Source organism: Clinocottus analis, unplaced genomic scaffold (genome assembly GCF_023055335.1).
Source record: "Clinocottus analis isolate CAN_PGR_092001 unplaced genomic scaffold, fCliAna1.0.p SCAF_11, whole genome shotgun sequence".
NCBI lineage: Eukaryota > Metazoa > Chordata > Actinopteri > Perciformes > Cottidae > Clinocottus > Clinocottus analis.
The window spans coordinates 3,651,419-3,666,011 of NW_027175832.1; the positions used below are offsets into that span (position 1 = coordinate 3,651,419).

General features: G+C 42.5%; 1 protein-coding gene across 2 annotated transcripts; it reads right to left on the bottom strand.

The window, feature by feature from the left end:
- Nucleotides 1-933: 933 nt before the first annotated feature.
- On the bottom strand, nucleotides 934-13,719 carry scinlb (scinderin like b). Of its 2 annotated transcripts, none has more exons than XM_068602779.1 (17): nucleotides 13,616-13,719; nucleotides 11,207-11,394; nucleotides 9,998-10,152; nucleotides 8,067-8,228; nucleotides 7,745-7,894; nucleotides 7,171-7,260; nucleotides 6,281-6,413; nucleotides 6,093-6,181; nucleotides 5,801-6,016; nucleotides 5,578-5,708; nucleotides 5,318-5,408; nucleotides 3,950-4,120; nucleotides 3,693-3,867; nucleotides 2,675-2,790; nucleotides 2,452-2,529; nucleotides 2,219-2,279; nucleotides 934-1,748 (listed from the first exon to the last, which is right to left on the bottom strand). In XM_068602779.1, the coding sequence occupies exons 2-17, from the start codon at nucleotides 11,385-11,387 to the stop codon at nucleotides 1,582-1,584; spliced, it is 2,166 nt and encodes a 721-aa protein (XP_068458880.1). In that variant the 5' UTR covers nucleotides 11,388-11,394; nucleotides 13,616-13,719; the 3' UTR covers nucleotides 934-1,581. The 2 variants fall into 2 exon arrangements, with proteins under 2 accessions (XP_068458880.1, XP_068458874.1); XM_068602773.1 differs by having other exon boundaries at nucleotides 7,162-7,260.
- Between the last annotated feature and the right edge of the window lie 874 nt (nucleotides 13,720-14,593).

Genomic DNA, 14,593 nt, shown 5'->3' on the forward strand with positions numbered 1-14,593 from the left:
TTTTGAGATGATTTTTTTCCTTACACGTGAAGAAAACATCTGCTACATGATGGTGTTGTCAAAAAGAAACACAGGAATAGAATAGGAGTTTAACGGACATTTACATAAACATAGCAAGGCGGTCAGAGCGTAGTTGATAATCGGCTAGTCAGCTATCTAGTTAATTCCAGCTTGAATGCTACACTGAGCCGAACAACAGGCTTGTGTGAAGCAGCAGAGTTGGGCCTAACAGTCGCTCTGCCTCTCTTCCCGCCAATGACAAGCTAACTAGCTAACTAACCAGCTATCTACTTACTTTCCAGTAGTTTCCTGGATTTCTCGACTAAGTCCATTTCTTCATTTGTTCTGGAGCTTTATCACATCACATGATCTCCTTTAATCAAATAAGGTGTTTTCATTACACAGGTATCGTCACAGCAATATGTATGTATAAGATTAGCTATAATAAAAAGGTTCATTTAACAGCCTTGAAGAATGTTTTTTTCTTATTCATTCATAGGATGTTTTGGGTCAATGAGGCTTTCCACTGAGGTTGTATTATGTGTGTCCTGCAAGTTGCGTAATGTCTCAATTCACAGTATCGTTGCAGGATATACAAATGTACAGGTTGTAATGCTCGCTGCTGTTTCTTCTCTAAGAAACCTGTATCTGATGACAGCACAATCAAAAACGGTTTTAATGCCAAGTACCTTACACATTCAAGAACTTTGGCTTGGTGAACTGTGCTTTTATGTCTTCTTCCTACTTAGACAGATGCTGCAAGTGCAACGAGATCCCATGTTATCTCCCCGAGAGAACATGACAGACTTAGCACAAGCTGGATTTTAAACCTTCTGACATAAATTATAAACTCTGGTGGTGCTGGTGGTTTTAGATTAACGTTAATCTAATTCCTCTCATTAGCCTACAAAATAATCAAATAGAAATCACAGGTTTAAAATGCTAGGAGTTTTATTTAAAGCCATCCTGGTGAGCATTTCAGTGTCAAGTAATGAAGACAACAGACACACGTACGCCTTTTAAAATTCACAAGCACAGAAAATGCTAAAAAAAAAAATGCTGCATGCAATTTCTAGAAAGTGTACATCATTCCAGTACCAACGATAAAACACATGTAAACACAGCGTAGTAATGGAGTGAACTGTTTCTGACATACTAGTTGGTTATGGAAAACAAGGCTGTTGCGACAGGCAGAAAGGAAAGCATGATGCTGTCTTCAGAGAGTGCAGAGAGAAACATATCTCCAGGATATCTCCAGCTGTCTAAAATGGCTTCCTTTCCTATGTGGGATTCATATTACGGACTTAGATCAAGACGTGCTGATGGATGCAACAGATCAATAAACCACTATCAATTAAAGATATTGTTGCGACAGGAAGTCATGTGACAACCGATGCGTTGCATTCTTGTTTCTAAAGTCCGGTGTGCTGCACCGTGACCAAGGCATAGAGGCAGCCATACGACCTGATAATAGTGATAACATTGGTTTTGGCACTTAGGGATTGGAGTTGAGATAAATGAAATTGCATTCGGAGGTGTTGGACAGCCAAGAAGCCAGACTGGTAGAAAGGGCCTTTGGTTTTATGCTTGGAAACGGGCACGGATTCTATCCAATGGATCCATCTCCCACATCTTGGAGTCCCAGGCCTGGAACCAGCCAGTGAAAGTTGGAGGCTCTGCTCCCTGTTTGATGGTGGTGATGGGCAGTCCCCGACGACCGGATGGGTCTGAGTCGACGTAGTCTTTTGCTGCATGACAAGAAGTAGACAGAGGGATTGATAGATGGAGAGACACTTCTGACTCAGTGACAGAAAGAGATAATACGTAACATGATGGTGATCCCGAAGACACTCAAATAAATCCCTCGAGCTGAAGGGAACTGCAGAGTTGGGGGATCATCGTGTGTCACTCAGACAACCCCTCTCACATTACGCATAGATTTCCTCTTGTTCATATAAAAGTATTGATCAATGCAGCTTTAAGATGTTGAATACATGCAACCATCATGCCCTTCCCTGAAAGTCTCTGGGATTAGTAAACATATTTTAATAAAGTAGTTTGATATCCTGGTCTTGACAGAGACACAGTTGCATCCTTTTTATGTGACCCTGAGAGGATGATTTATGAACGGTATGCTTTCTAGTAGCCAGTATCTAAAACAAGCCAGTAGGATCTGTGTGGACAATATGTGTGTTTCTTTAGGGTTCAAGCAACAAACCTATTTTGGGAGCTCCAGTCTTTTCCTCTGCATTCGCCTCTTTGCCAACCCAAAGGAAGACCTACAGAGACAAGAAACACATACAACCATTCAAATAGTCTCCAGCGATGCAGAGTGTGAAGAGTACTTTGGCCTTTGTGTCGTCTGTGGAGTCTTTGAATTTCATGAAGGCAGTTTACACATCGGGCATGTTTCTGCAACGTCTCACGATGACGACAGAGGGCTCATCTTACCTGGTCCCAGGTATCCAGGAGCATGACATCATCAGTGGCCAGATCTGCCTGCGTGAAATCCCCTGGTACTTCTTCAACCTGATAGACAGAGCGGGAGAAAATGTCGTCTGATTGTGTGTAGATTGTGAGTGTAAACTATGTTATATTAACGTAACTGTGTTGATAGGCTGAGCCAAACAAAGTGCTCCACAAAAACAGATTGTACTCTTATCATTTCACTCACACTAAGTTTTCCCGTTTTGTTGGAGCAGCCAAACAGACGCGGGGCCTTGACCATGTTCTGCAGACTCTTGGAGGTTTGATAATCCTTCTTGCCGCCAAGAGCAGCCCAGAAATCACCTGAGCAAGAAGAAAGTACAACATCCGTCAGCTCCAAGTAGTTCATCCCATATTTCATGCTTTTGTTTGTTTAATTATTAAGTGAATCGTGACCTCTTTGGGACAGTCTGTTATCAAATGCATCATCTGTTCATGAAAAACATGGAAACATACGTAAGGCCTTTCATTTTGAGCTTTTAACATCTAGTATCTTGATTAGGACAATCAGTGACATTTGTTTTGTAAAAAAAACAGTTGAGTTATTTTGATCCTCAAAGTTATGTCAAAATGAGTCCAAATACTTAAATGAAGCATAATTGATTTTTCATTTTACTTTTGGCTTCATACCACGACAAAGCCATTAGACTAATGAGTATGATGTGTTCAACAAACAATGGTGCATCCTCCCTTTATAATCATCCTAGGGCAGGTGAAGAAAACAAAACACCTCCCTACTAATACTTCCAGTTTATTCTAATGAGGGGTAAATATTAAGTGAATCCGAGTCTACTTGCAACCGGGAATAGTCGCACGGTATCTATTCAACTATTTATTCAGCTATTTACACCCACAAGTTAAAAATGTAACTTAAGAACTCGAGTTTTACATTTATATTTTGATGATTATTATTTTCCGTTTTCAATCGCAGTTTGGTTAAGTTACAAAAACATAAATACTTGGTTGGGTTCAGGAGAAATATTCCAACAATAATCTACATATACACAAACAGTATCTGATGTGTCACATACTGGAGCGCTTGTTACTGCCGTGCTATAGACACCCAGGTGAAAATAGCCACATTGGCTGTTCTGTCTGGCTGGAAAGAGTATTGTCGGCCTCTGACACCTGGTGCTAATAGCACCAGCTTACGTCAAAAGCTATTATTACACAATAGTCTATTTTGGTTTTCAGAGGACACCCACCTGGCTCGCTGCCCTCGGACACATGGGTGGCACTGCCACCCAGGAAGCCCACCACATGCTTGGCGGCCTCCATCTCCTCGTCACTGGCACCCACGCCCCGCCACACATACAAGGCGTTCGGGGTCTTGAGCACGAACACATCGTTGGTGTTCAGACTGGAAGCGCAGACCTCCACCTGAGGGAACACGCGGAGACAGGTGAGAGGTGGAAATGGAAGGTGCGACGACACAAACCCACGCGCTGGCGGAAAAACTCACCTCCACGGCGCGGGTAGCGCGGGAAGAGCTCTGCCGGATGTGGAAGAGGCGACTGCTGCCGCTTTGCGACTGCCCACCTTTGCGTGACGTTCCCCCGCTGTGGATGATCATGGGTTTGCCCTGGAACAGACTCATCAGGTGTGCAGGCTCCTGACCCTGAGTCACTCTCACCTATGATGGGGACATCATAAACGTCACCATCTCATGACTATTCTAGTTTACCCAATCGGTGATGGAACATGGAGTAATAGATTCGAAATCAAGTGAAGAAAAAAAAGATATTGGATGTCAGCGTATCCAGTAATCTCAAATACAAAACCACCTGTACACCGGAAAGGAGGGAAATGTAGAAAGTATGTCACGGTTGAGATTCTATTTAATGTCGTCATAGTTGGTGAGGGATTGTCTTTTAATAATTACAAGTTGTACCAATGTTGTGATGCCTTTAAAAATCAAAAACATTAAATTGGTGATGTGGTGGCACTTGTTATAGCAAGGAAGATGTTGTAAACACTGACATTAGTATGTGGTAAGTATACGGAAGTGCAGTTTTTAAGGAAAAGCTAATTGAAGGTTTTTAATAAAGGTCTTAAATTATGGTTAAAAACAACATTGGTCACACATTTAACTGCCTCATACTTTGTGTATGTATCTATGGATGTATATGTGGATGTATTCTCTTTTTTATTCCATTTTATCACATTTTATTATATATATACTGTAAATTTTATTCATTTATTTATTTAAAAAAGCCTCCTGTGGACAGGTGTTGGAAAATAGCATTCGCTATATACACTCAACACAGTGCATCTGGTTTTCTTTTGTGCATAGATATGTGTTAGTTATTCTAATGCCATTGTGATGTCCACATCAAATATAAATAAAGTCAGAAGAGTGAATTCACAATATGAACAGTACAGGGACACTGCCCTCTGCTGCTTGTTTTTAGACTGAAGCTCTGAGTGAGACGTTTGCGCGATCTGCTGTACTTAATTCTCTATAATAATCTGTTTTCACAGACATTTAATTTGAGAAGCTGAACCATCATATGCACTAAAAGTTTGTCCACAGCGCTTCACGGGGCAGCCATGATGCTCTTCTACTATAACTCATCTTTTCATGCACCCACGAAAGTAAAACATAAATAAAAAATATAATGAGCTCATTACTAAGAAAGTAGACATTACATGTTATTTGGCTTACTCACCTTCCACAAGTCATATCCAGATTAAAACTCTTAATTAACAACAGCATTATGTCTATAAATACCCTTCAGTAACCGCCAAGTCTGGTGTCAAACACATGATTACCATGAGGGGTGTGTGCAGAATCTAAACTTGTTTTAGCTTGTTGTTATTAAGCTCTCACCTGAACTGGGGATCCTCCCATTGAGTCATCAAGCTTCACTGTGAGAAATGCCGAAGCTGCCAGTTCATCCTGTGTGCACTTCAGCCCTTGCCTGCAGGAACACACACACACACACACACACACACATAGTCAGGACAGATCTTAGACTGGGTGTGGTGGGGAAGTGTGTGTTCGTGCCCAACAGCAGCCTGCAGTTCCCTCTCTATTGCACCAATTGCACTGCACATATGTGTTCGTATGGATTTTAGTTTTTTACCCACCAGGTGTAAATGATGTGTTGCTCGCGGCCTCCCAGTCTGTAGCTGTAGAGGATGAGGTAACAGTCTCCCCCGTAGAAGTGGCCGTAGGCGGAGGGATCCACAGGCACCCTTTCGCCCTCCACACGCCAAATCTGAAAGCCAAACCACAATCAGTTTTTTACCTCACCGCACCGTTTTATCGGGGTCTTATCTTTTTATTTTTAAGCTTTCAACACATTCGTACCTGGACCTTGCCCTTCCCGTCATCCACCATGCCGTGCTGGGCTGCCATGGCCTTGTTGGAGTGCAGGGTGGTGGCATCGAAGGGCACCTGGTCCACTTTGGCGATGCGCCCGATGGTGTAGGCCTTAGTGGGGCCCGTGGTCTCGTCTTTGTCCCTCCAGTCGCTGAAGAACTGCTTGAACAAAGTCGTCTCAGCTCCTGCAGGAAGTACCTGGATCTGTAAGGGAAAGAGGGACTTTTAATCACCTGCATCTTTGACATGGCAGTAACCCTTTCTTTACTGTCAGCTTTACCTGTGTCTTATTGGAGTACCCCTTGTCTTTGATGAACTGCTGGCCCGCGGACATGGCTGCTCTACGCTCCGCCATGTTGGCCTTGGGACCTGGTCGGAGTGAGAGAAGACATGACACGATGAGAAGGCCAATCTATGGAAGGAGCTACCTAATGACTATTATTGTTCTTTCTGTAATGCGGAGGGCACCTTTCCAAACAAAGATGTTCTTGTCCACCCCGTTGTCCAGAATGTAGCACTCCTCAGGAGACAACATGACCTGTTTGAAGGGACTGGACGGAGCCACGGAGGACACCTTCATGGAGCCAGAGGCATCAGAGATCTGGGAAGCAGCGGCACAGCGTCAGCTCTGCTCCCAACGTGTTTCCTCAACAGCGTCATATTAAATGCATATTCTTCAGGTCTAAATTGGTAATTGTTGAATGTAGAAGTGCAGACTTCATCATATGAGCTCGTGAGCTACAGACATATTTATTTCATGCAGTCTGATGTTCAGTAACTCGTAAATCCATGAAAAAATAAAATATGCAGGCACCTTTGTAACTCAATTTGACTGTATCCAGGCTATAATATTTAAGTTTTGATTTTCAAAATCAAATCAGTAGCACAAGAATGCAGCACAATTATAAGGATGAATTTTAAACCCTACTTTAGGTAAAGATCCCTCCGTAGTATGGGTTATGAAATATTATTTACAACCAAGAAATCAAAGTCACATATACATAAAACAGGTAATTACAAGGCATATATATGCACAAAATTATGAATATACATATATATATTCATAATTTTGTGCATATATATGTATATATATGCGCAAAATTACAAATATATATATATAATATATATATAAAATATAATAATTAGTTTTTATATTTTGTATATGTAATTTTATACATATACAAGTAAGAACAAATCATATATATATAAATATATATATATATATATATATATATATATATATATATATATATATATATATATATATATATATATATATATATATTTATATATACACACACACACAGTATAGGACAGTATAGTAAAAAAAAAAAGGTTCTTACACTTACATCACTCACCATGTAGAGGGCGCCCTTCTTCCTGTTGGAGGTGTCCACCTTCTCGTCGTCCGCAGTACTCGGTGCGATGGTGGGTTTTGGCCCCAGAGCCTTCAGAGCCAGAGGGATTCATTATGGTTCTCCTCTTGTTCTCATGAGTATCACATCACTTGTGTCCAAAGTTACAACTTAGTTTTTATACACAGATACGTTTGTTTCATAGACTGCATTCTACAGCTTTTCTCAGATTAAAAACAATCTTGATGGATTTAAAAAATAATTAAACCCCCCCTCCCTCCGCTCTCCTCACTCTCTTTCATTCATTAGGCCTCTCTGGAGTTTACCCTCCTCTCTTGCTGTAAAGGAAGTGTTTACAATACCGCCTTGGCACAGAGTTGGCTCAGAAGCAGCACAATACAAAGGACAGCATTGTGTCCTCTCGTTCCCACGATGACCAATCACTGGCCGGCCGTAAAGTGCATAAATAACCCTCACAGCTTCCGCTCACAAGTAACCAACTTTGGGGTCAAATCTTCAATGTGTGGCTGAGATGTGTGTGTGTGCGTGTGCGTGTGCGTGTGTAATTCTGTGTCACCTTTATTATTTCCGCCGGCTCTTCCCCCTCCTCCACCATGTGCAGTTTGGCTCTGCCGTTTCTCTCGTTATCTCTGATGTCGATGCCGACCTCAGAGGCCTTCAGCCTCTCGAATCGGTTGCACTCACTGCCGCACCACTGATAGATATGCTGCGGGAGCGGGAGAGACAGGAAATCATACTTTTATTACGCTCAGATTTCAGTACTGACTGATTTGGTGACAACCAGGGAGACAATACGCATTAGTTATATACACAATATACAAGCATCGTCCATGTATACCCTTTTACACACACACTAGAACAGATCAAGCCCAGCTTACCTCGCCCAGGTCCACGATGAAGCAGTCTCCCTTGTTGAAGCTGGCCCAGGACATTTCCACCTCTGTTGCTCTGATGGCCCTCCGACCCTTGAGATGCAGCAGGCGCTTCACGTTCATATCATTGGTCACCACATGCTGGAAACCTGAGGCCACGCCCCCTTTCTGTAAGAACAAATCATAATTTATGTGAGGTTATGGAAAGGGGAAACTTTGGCTTCGTTTGAAACTTGTACACGAGTACAGTAGAAGTGTCGTGGAAGAAAATTTGACATCATGTGCACAGTTTTAGGTCCAGAACCACAAGAGACGGAGTCACTAATGCACGACTCAGAGGTTAGGATTAGGCACTGAGATTAACATTGAGGGGGAATCGAGATTGACGCAACACAGTGAAAACCCTCAAAGAAATATAAAAGCCGTAAATTGCGCTGCCAAATAATAAGACAGCTTACAAAGCAAATATGCCTTAATAAAGGGCACAAAGTAAACAGACATGAAGCCTGTTTCTGGAAAGCAGGATCACGTCTGTTCTGTGCAACAGCGGTGTACCTGGGAGGCAGGATTGTCTGGATATGTGCCATCCTCAGTGAAGCCATTAAACAAAACAGGTATTTACAAGGCATGCAAATAATGCGCAGCAGATGAGCAACAGAGAGTACGACAGAAAAATCAATGGGACTGCTCTCATACCGGGACGTGTGATGCACTTTTATCATCGACTATTGTCACTTCACGGGAACAAATGAGGGAGGTTGTTGTTTATAAAACTTCTGTCGAGGGCTCAGCATTTACCCACAAAGGCACAGAGTCCTGTTAGCATCTGGAAGAGTGGATTCTTCAAAAAAACGCTTTGTTGCTGTTCATCTTTCTCAAGAGAGAGACGCAGTAAAAAAAAAAAGTCCCTGGTAACAATGCAGGCTCTGTTTATTCTAATGGCAGGATTGTTTCCTAACAGTGGAGTTACCAAAAGCATGAAGAGATAATGAGGTTTAGTTCTGGCTCTCTTTTTCTGAACAACACTGTGTCTGAACTGCGGTTCTGCACATGTGCAGAGCAGAGTTTCCACCCTCCAACTTTTGCAAAAGCAGTAAACAAGACTTTGGCCTAATTATACCCAGCGAGAGCCAGAAAGGGGGTTTGGATGGTTTTTCATGGCAATGTGAAACAGATGGCTGGTTAAAAGAGTGGCCTGTTTTCAAAATGTCCTCTGAACAGGGTGGTTGCCTCCGTGTCGGCCCGTGAGCTGGGCAGACACTCCCTCGCAGTAGCGAAAGGGGAAGGTTGTGTTCCCTCTGAACTTCAGACTCCTCAGCTTCAATGTTTGGCAAAGTTTATGAAATGCCGACAATCATTAAGCCCTGCAGATATATGTAGTCTGGAGACAGGTCGACGATCCATTTGTCTTTTTATTTTGCCAACATAACTTTCACTTTTTATGCGATAAAATGTTTTTTACCGTAACCTTTTAATTGCTCACTTTATATTTATAGTGAGCAATATAAATGTATTGCTCACTATAATAGCAGACAATATAAATGTTTCATGAATGAGTCATTAACCGCTAGATCAATGGTCCCAACCCTCTTGTCTTGTAAGTCTTTAATACACACAGCGACATCTATTTGTGACCTTTCAGTGAGAAGTTATTTGGGATTTTACCTTCTAAAACTGTTTTAAAAATCTTTAGAGGCCTAAAAAAGGGAAATCTGTGCAGTATTTCAAAAGAAACGCTTTCAAAAGAAGCATTAAGTTGAGCTCTGTAAGGCTCAACTTAATGCTAACGTCAGCATGCTAATATACTCACAATGACAACTCTAACACGCCGATGTTTAGCTGGCATGATGTTTACCTGACCCGCCACGTTGGGAGCCTCCGCTCCAGAGTATTTTCATTCAAACCACCAGTCCAACGGGCTCTTCGATGGAGCTCACCTGGTACTTGATTCCTGACTTGAAGTATCCCAGAAAGGTGTTGGATTCAGAGTTCTGCAGCTCCCTGTACTGCACCGGCCCACCGCCCAGGAAGTCATCCAGCTGTGTGGAAAAGATGGCAGCTGCTCCACTCTCATCCTGTGAGCACGCGTCCCCTGCAGGAAAGAGACACTCATAGTCAAATCGTCTTTTTCACAGTTATTTTTATACTCTAATTGCATCAGACGGACGCTCATGAGTGGAGTTTGTCATCAGAGCATTCAGACATTTCACATGTGCAGAGCAAACTACAGCCTTTAAGTTTCTGCAGTGACCTTACGGGACCTCTGAGTCAGGCCTTAAGTCTTTAAATCAACCACATCTGCAGCATCTGCACTTCGTATCCTGCTATTAATGTCAGACGGCACACAACACAACTATTCCATGATTCTTTATGACTAACATTGATCCCAGACAGAGGGATTAATTATGTTCTCATGTTCTTTCTACTTCAGCGTCTCACAGATAGTTACAATGCCGGTAGAGAACTAAAAGGGCGGTCCGTGTGCTGACACGGCAGGAAACACTGCAAACATGCAGGGACCGGTCTCTTGTGACGTACGAGTGTAATCCAGAAGACGTATTTGTTGAAGTTCCTATTATTGTTATGCAAAGGAAATGAAAAGACTTTGCCTTCAATTTAGGGTTTAAAGTTGTTGGTGTCTTTGTTCACTCCGCAGAGGCCTGAACTGAACCTTAAAGGAGAGCCGACGGCACAGAGACGGAGCTGTGCGGCCGAGTGGAATTTCTCGAAGTGGTATGACTTCTGAAGATGATATTTTCAGTGACTCATGCTGCACAGGATGTTTCCTTGGAACGAATCCTAATCTCATCAATAGGCCCTTCAAAACTACAGCTGCGGTGCTGCGAGGACATGAGGGAGTTTCAATCGCTCAGTTGGTCTCACCCGAAGGTTTTTACCGCGACCATGTGCAGGCACTGCACGTGTACAAGCTTTGGGGACAGTTCCTTTTAAATTGGTAATATTTGACTTACCCACTTTAAGTTGTATTGTCATTTAAACAACAGGATTTTATATGAGAAGTGATTAAACCACAAAATCACAATTGGGGAGGCCAAAACCATTTTTCATAAAGCAAGATGAACAGGAAGAGACTCATTTCTAGTCGTCGAAGACATCACGGTCGGGTGCACGTGTCCATGTCTTACCCAGCCACATGTGTATGTTGTATGAAGGAGCCGAGGTGGTGAAGAGCATCAGGTAGGCGTCCCCGGTGAAGAAGCTGCCGTGCAGAGCCTTGGGAACCGGCTTCAGGTCCAAGTTCTCGATGCGCCACACCTGCAGCCCCGGCTGCTTCCCTGCACCCACAAACTCCTTATGGGAAACCATGGTGGCTCTGAGAGGAAGACGGGCGTGAAGAAAGACAGAGGAAGAGAGTAAATATGGAGATGCACGAGGCCAGAGCGAGACAGTGAAAGACAGCGAGCGATTTTAATATTTTTGCCTTGCAAAACGTTGCTACAAAGGGAATCTTGTAAATCCAGACCAACCCGAGGACTCGGAGATGCAGCCAACAACGAAGAGAACATACCAACAAAATGTGAGGAAGTTATAATTTCGGCATCAATGTGTGTTTCATGAACTATACGCTTGTGTGAAGCTGTGGATTTCACATGAAAGAGACAACCGCACAGCGGTTATAAATACATGTGCTTTGTTAACAGGAGGTCTCTTGCCTTGTTTGGGCTTTCGAACATATAGACTAAACCAAACAAACCGGTTCTGAAACCGGTTTTCTGTATCGCTGCTGCTGTCACATCTGGTAACTATTCGCATGTACATAAGTCGCTGCTGGGATCTTTAAACATAAAGTCCATTTGACATTTGAATCGGACTATTACTCTTCTTCTTTATTCTCCGACTAGCTATTCTCAAAAAGGCATTGTGGCAAAACATATGACAAGATGGATGTGCATAAGAAGTTTAGAGATATGTGGTTTATGAAGTTACTTTGACTCTCGGCCTCATTCATCCTGTTATTTAAAAGTTCTGTTTAAATTGTGACACGAGCACCAGAGAGATGAGTCACAGTATCTTCATTTCGGAAAGTAAAGTTTCTAAACGACATAACCTTGTCTGAGCTGTTTTCTTTAAATACCAGATGGATGCAGAAACTTTTAACCAGCAATTTGTCAATCATGCTTCTCCCAACATGAGAGAGATAACTGTACACCACTGCACAACATCCTAATTTCTTAACTTCCATATCTCGTGTGTTTATAGCGGCGTGGAGACAAATTAGGTTTGTGCGTGACCACAGACTGCTTCCATAAAGTAATCTTATGAACTAACTGTGGTAAAAGAAATTTGATTGAGCAAACATGAAGCGGCTTCCTCCCACAGTTCAAAGACATGCAGCTTAGTTTAATCAGACTCTAAATTGCCCGAAGGCATGAGCGTGAATAGTTTTCTGTTTCTATGTCTTAAACATAAACTTCAGATTATGATGAGAGTGATAGATTATGCAGATTTACGTTCACAAGATTACAAACCATGTTGGCAGCAGCAGGATTATTACTGCAGTGAGGCTGACGTTCAATGTGATGACACAACACTTGCATCGTCTACTACTTCTGCAAGACTCAGCTCTTACATGCTACAGGATACTTTATCCTGTGATCCACACACTGCACTGTAACTACACACTACACCTGCTGATTGTGCATGGGGTGTTATTAACCGATAGATATTAATTAAAAGATCACACTAACCAAAGAGCATCCACACAGCCACATCATCAATCACACTTGAAGGAGTAATAGTATTGCTGTGTTTGCTCAGCTGTGTGTCGAATGAGGGGCTCGGGTTTCAGTGCAGAGAGAAAACAGCCAGTGGACATCCTGTAAGAGGCGGATCAATAAATGCTGCATCATGAACAGCCTTCAGATCACTTAAGAGCCATGAAGGTCTATGGCACTGGTGTGGCTGAATGCATTATGCTGAAAGTCTGTGGTGATGTCAGCATCTCTAATGAGAGACTTCATCTAAGCTGCTGGCTGGTCAGACTGGAAGTAAAGCTGGTGGGCTGTTTCTCTTATTTAGGTAATAGGAGAGACAAAAAAAAAACAGAAGCGATGTCACTTTAATTTAAAGTTTGCTCTTTGCACAACTCCGTTTTTTTCTTTTTAATTACATAAGATCCTAACTGCTGCTTCCTGTACTTCTTGCATGTTCACGCGCTCCATTTAAGTCACCAAATTAAAAAACAGGAAATAACAGTATTTGCCCCATAATAAGCAATGTAATATCCTGTGTTTCCATGAGACATGGAAACGTACTGGGTCCTCTTCTGTGTCCGGGCGAGCTTTCTACTGTGACTCACAAGAGCGAAATGAACAGAGACTTTGCACATCTGGAAAAGCACTTGCAAACGTTAAAAACCGCTGCCTGAACTGTCCACTTTACGAGCACAATAAATAAATAAAGCCACATCATCAAGTCATTTAAACATCGATAGCTGTGCCGACTCGATCTACAATACTCTGCAGGATTCAAAAGGTTTGTCATAAATCAAAGTCCAGAAAGTCACAAAAAGCTGCATTCAGAAGCGAACTCACAGTTTGCAAGATGAATCACAGAGGAGAGGAGGTGAAGAACCGCTGAAGGGAGTTGTAGATGTGGGAGTAGACTGAGAGTGCAACGTCTTTATGCGTTAATAGGCATAGAGGAGGAGGAAGAGGAGGAGAAAGAGGAGGAGGAGGAGGAGGGAGTGCTAGGTTTGTTCATGCGTCTGTCTGAGTAGGAGAGAGATCACTGATTGGTCGACATGAGCAGCAATGGCAGAGATTCTTGTGTGCACCTTGGAAGCAATTCCCCCAAAGATGCGTTCAAACTGCGTGGCCGTAATTCAGAAGCACACTTTGCTTCATAGGGTTTTGTCCTCCAGTGTTGTGTGAACTTGACTCTGCACGCATTGTTGTATTTACTGTGCAGATTATAAAGTGTTCAGATAAGGAGGGACAAAGTCCATGAAGTCATATGTCTTCATTAACAGCCGTTGAATCAACAGTGTGTCTGTTTGTCTTCTGCTTAAAGGGAAAAAATAACATTGAGGAAAATGTCTCTCTGTATTCATTTGGACAAAATACAGGAAACAGTTGCGCTTCATAGCAACATAGAAAAGTGGTTTAGTCAAAATGAAGGTTTTAATTTTGATGAGCTTTTAAAAACTCATCCCAGCAGCCACTAGACACCACAAATACGACTATGAGAGGATGCTGAATATTGACTTTGACGAGGGGACCAGACCAAACACATATTTAGTAGAGCTCTGTCATTTTACAGCACAGAGAATCTGCAGTGAAGCGACTCTGTTCAACCATGAAAACACGCTCACACCAGAATCCACCTGTGACTCCCTGCAGGCCGTGTGTTTGTTTGTACAGAGTCCCCAGCCTGAGAGGTGATGAGCAACATGGCTGTTGGTACATACATGTTACAAACCAGGATAACGACATATCCTGCAGAAACAAAAACACATACAAGGAGCTTAATGCCACAACTTGTCCTCACGCAACAATTGTGGGTCGACTATC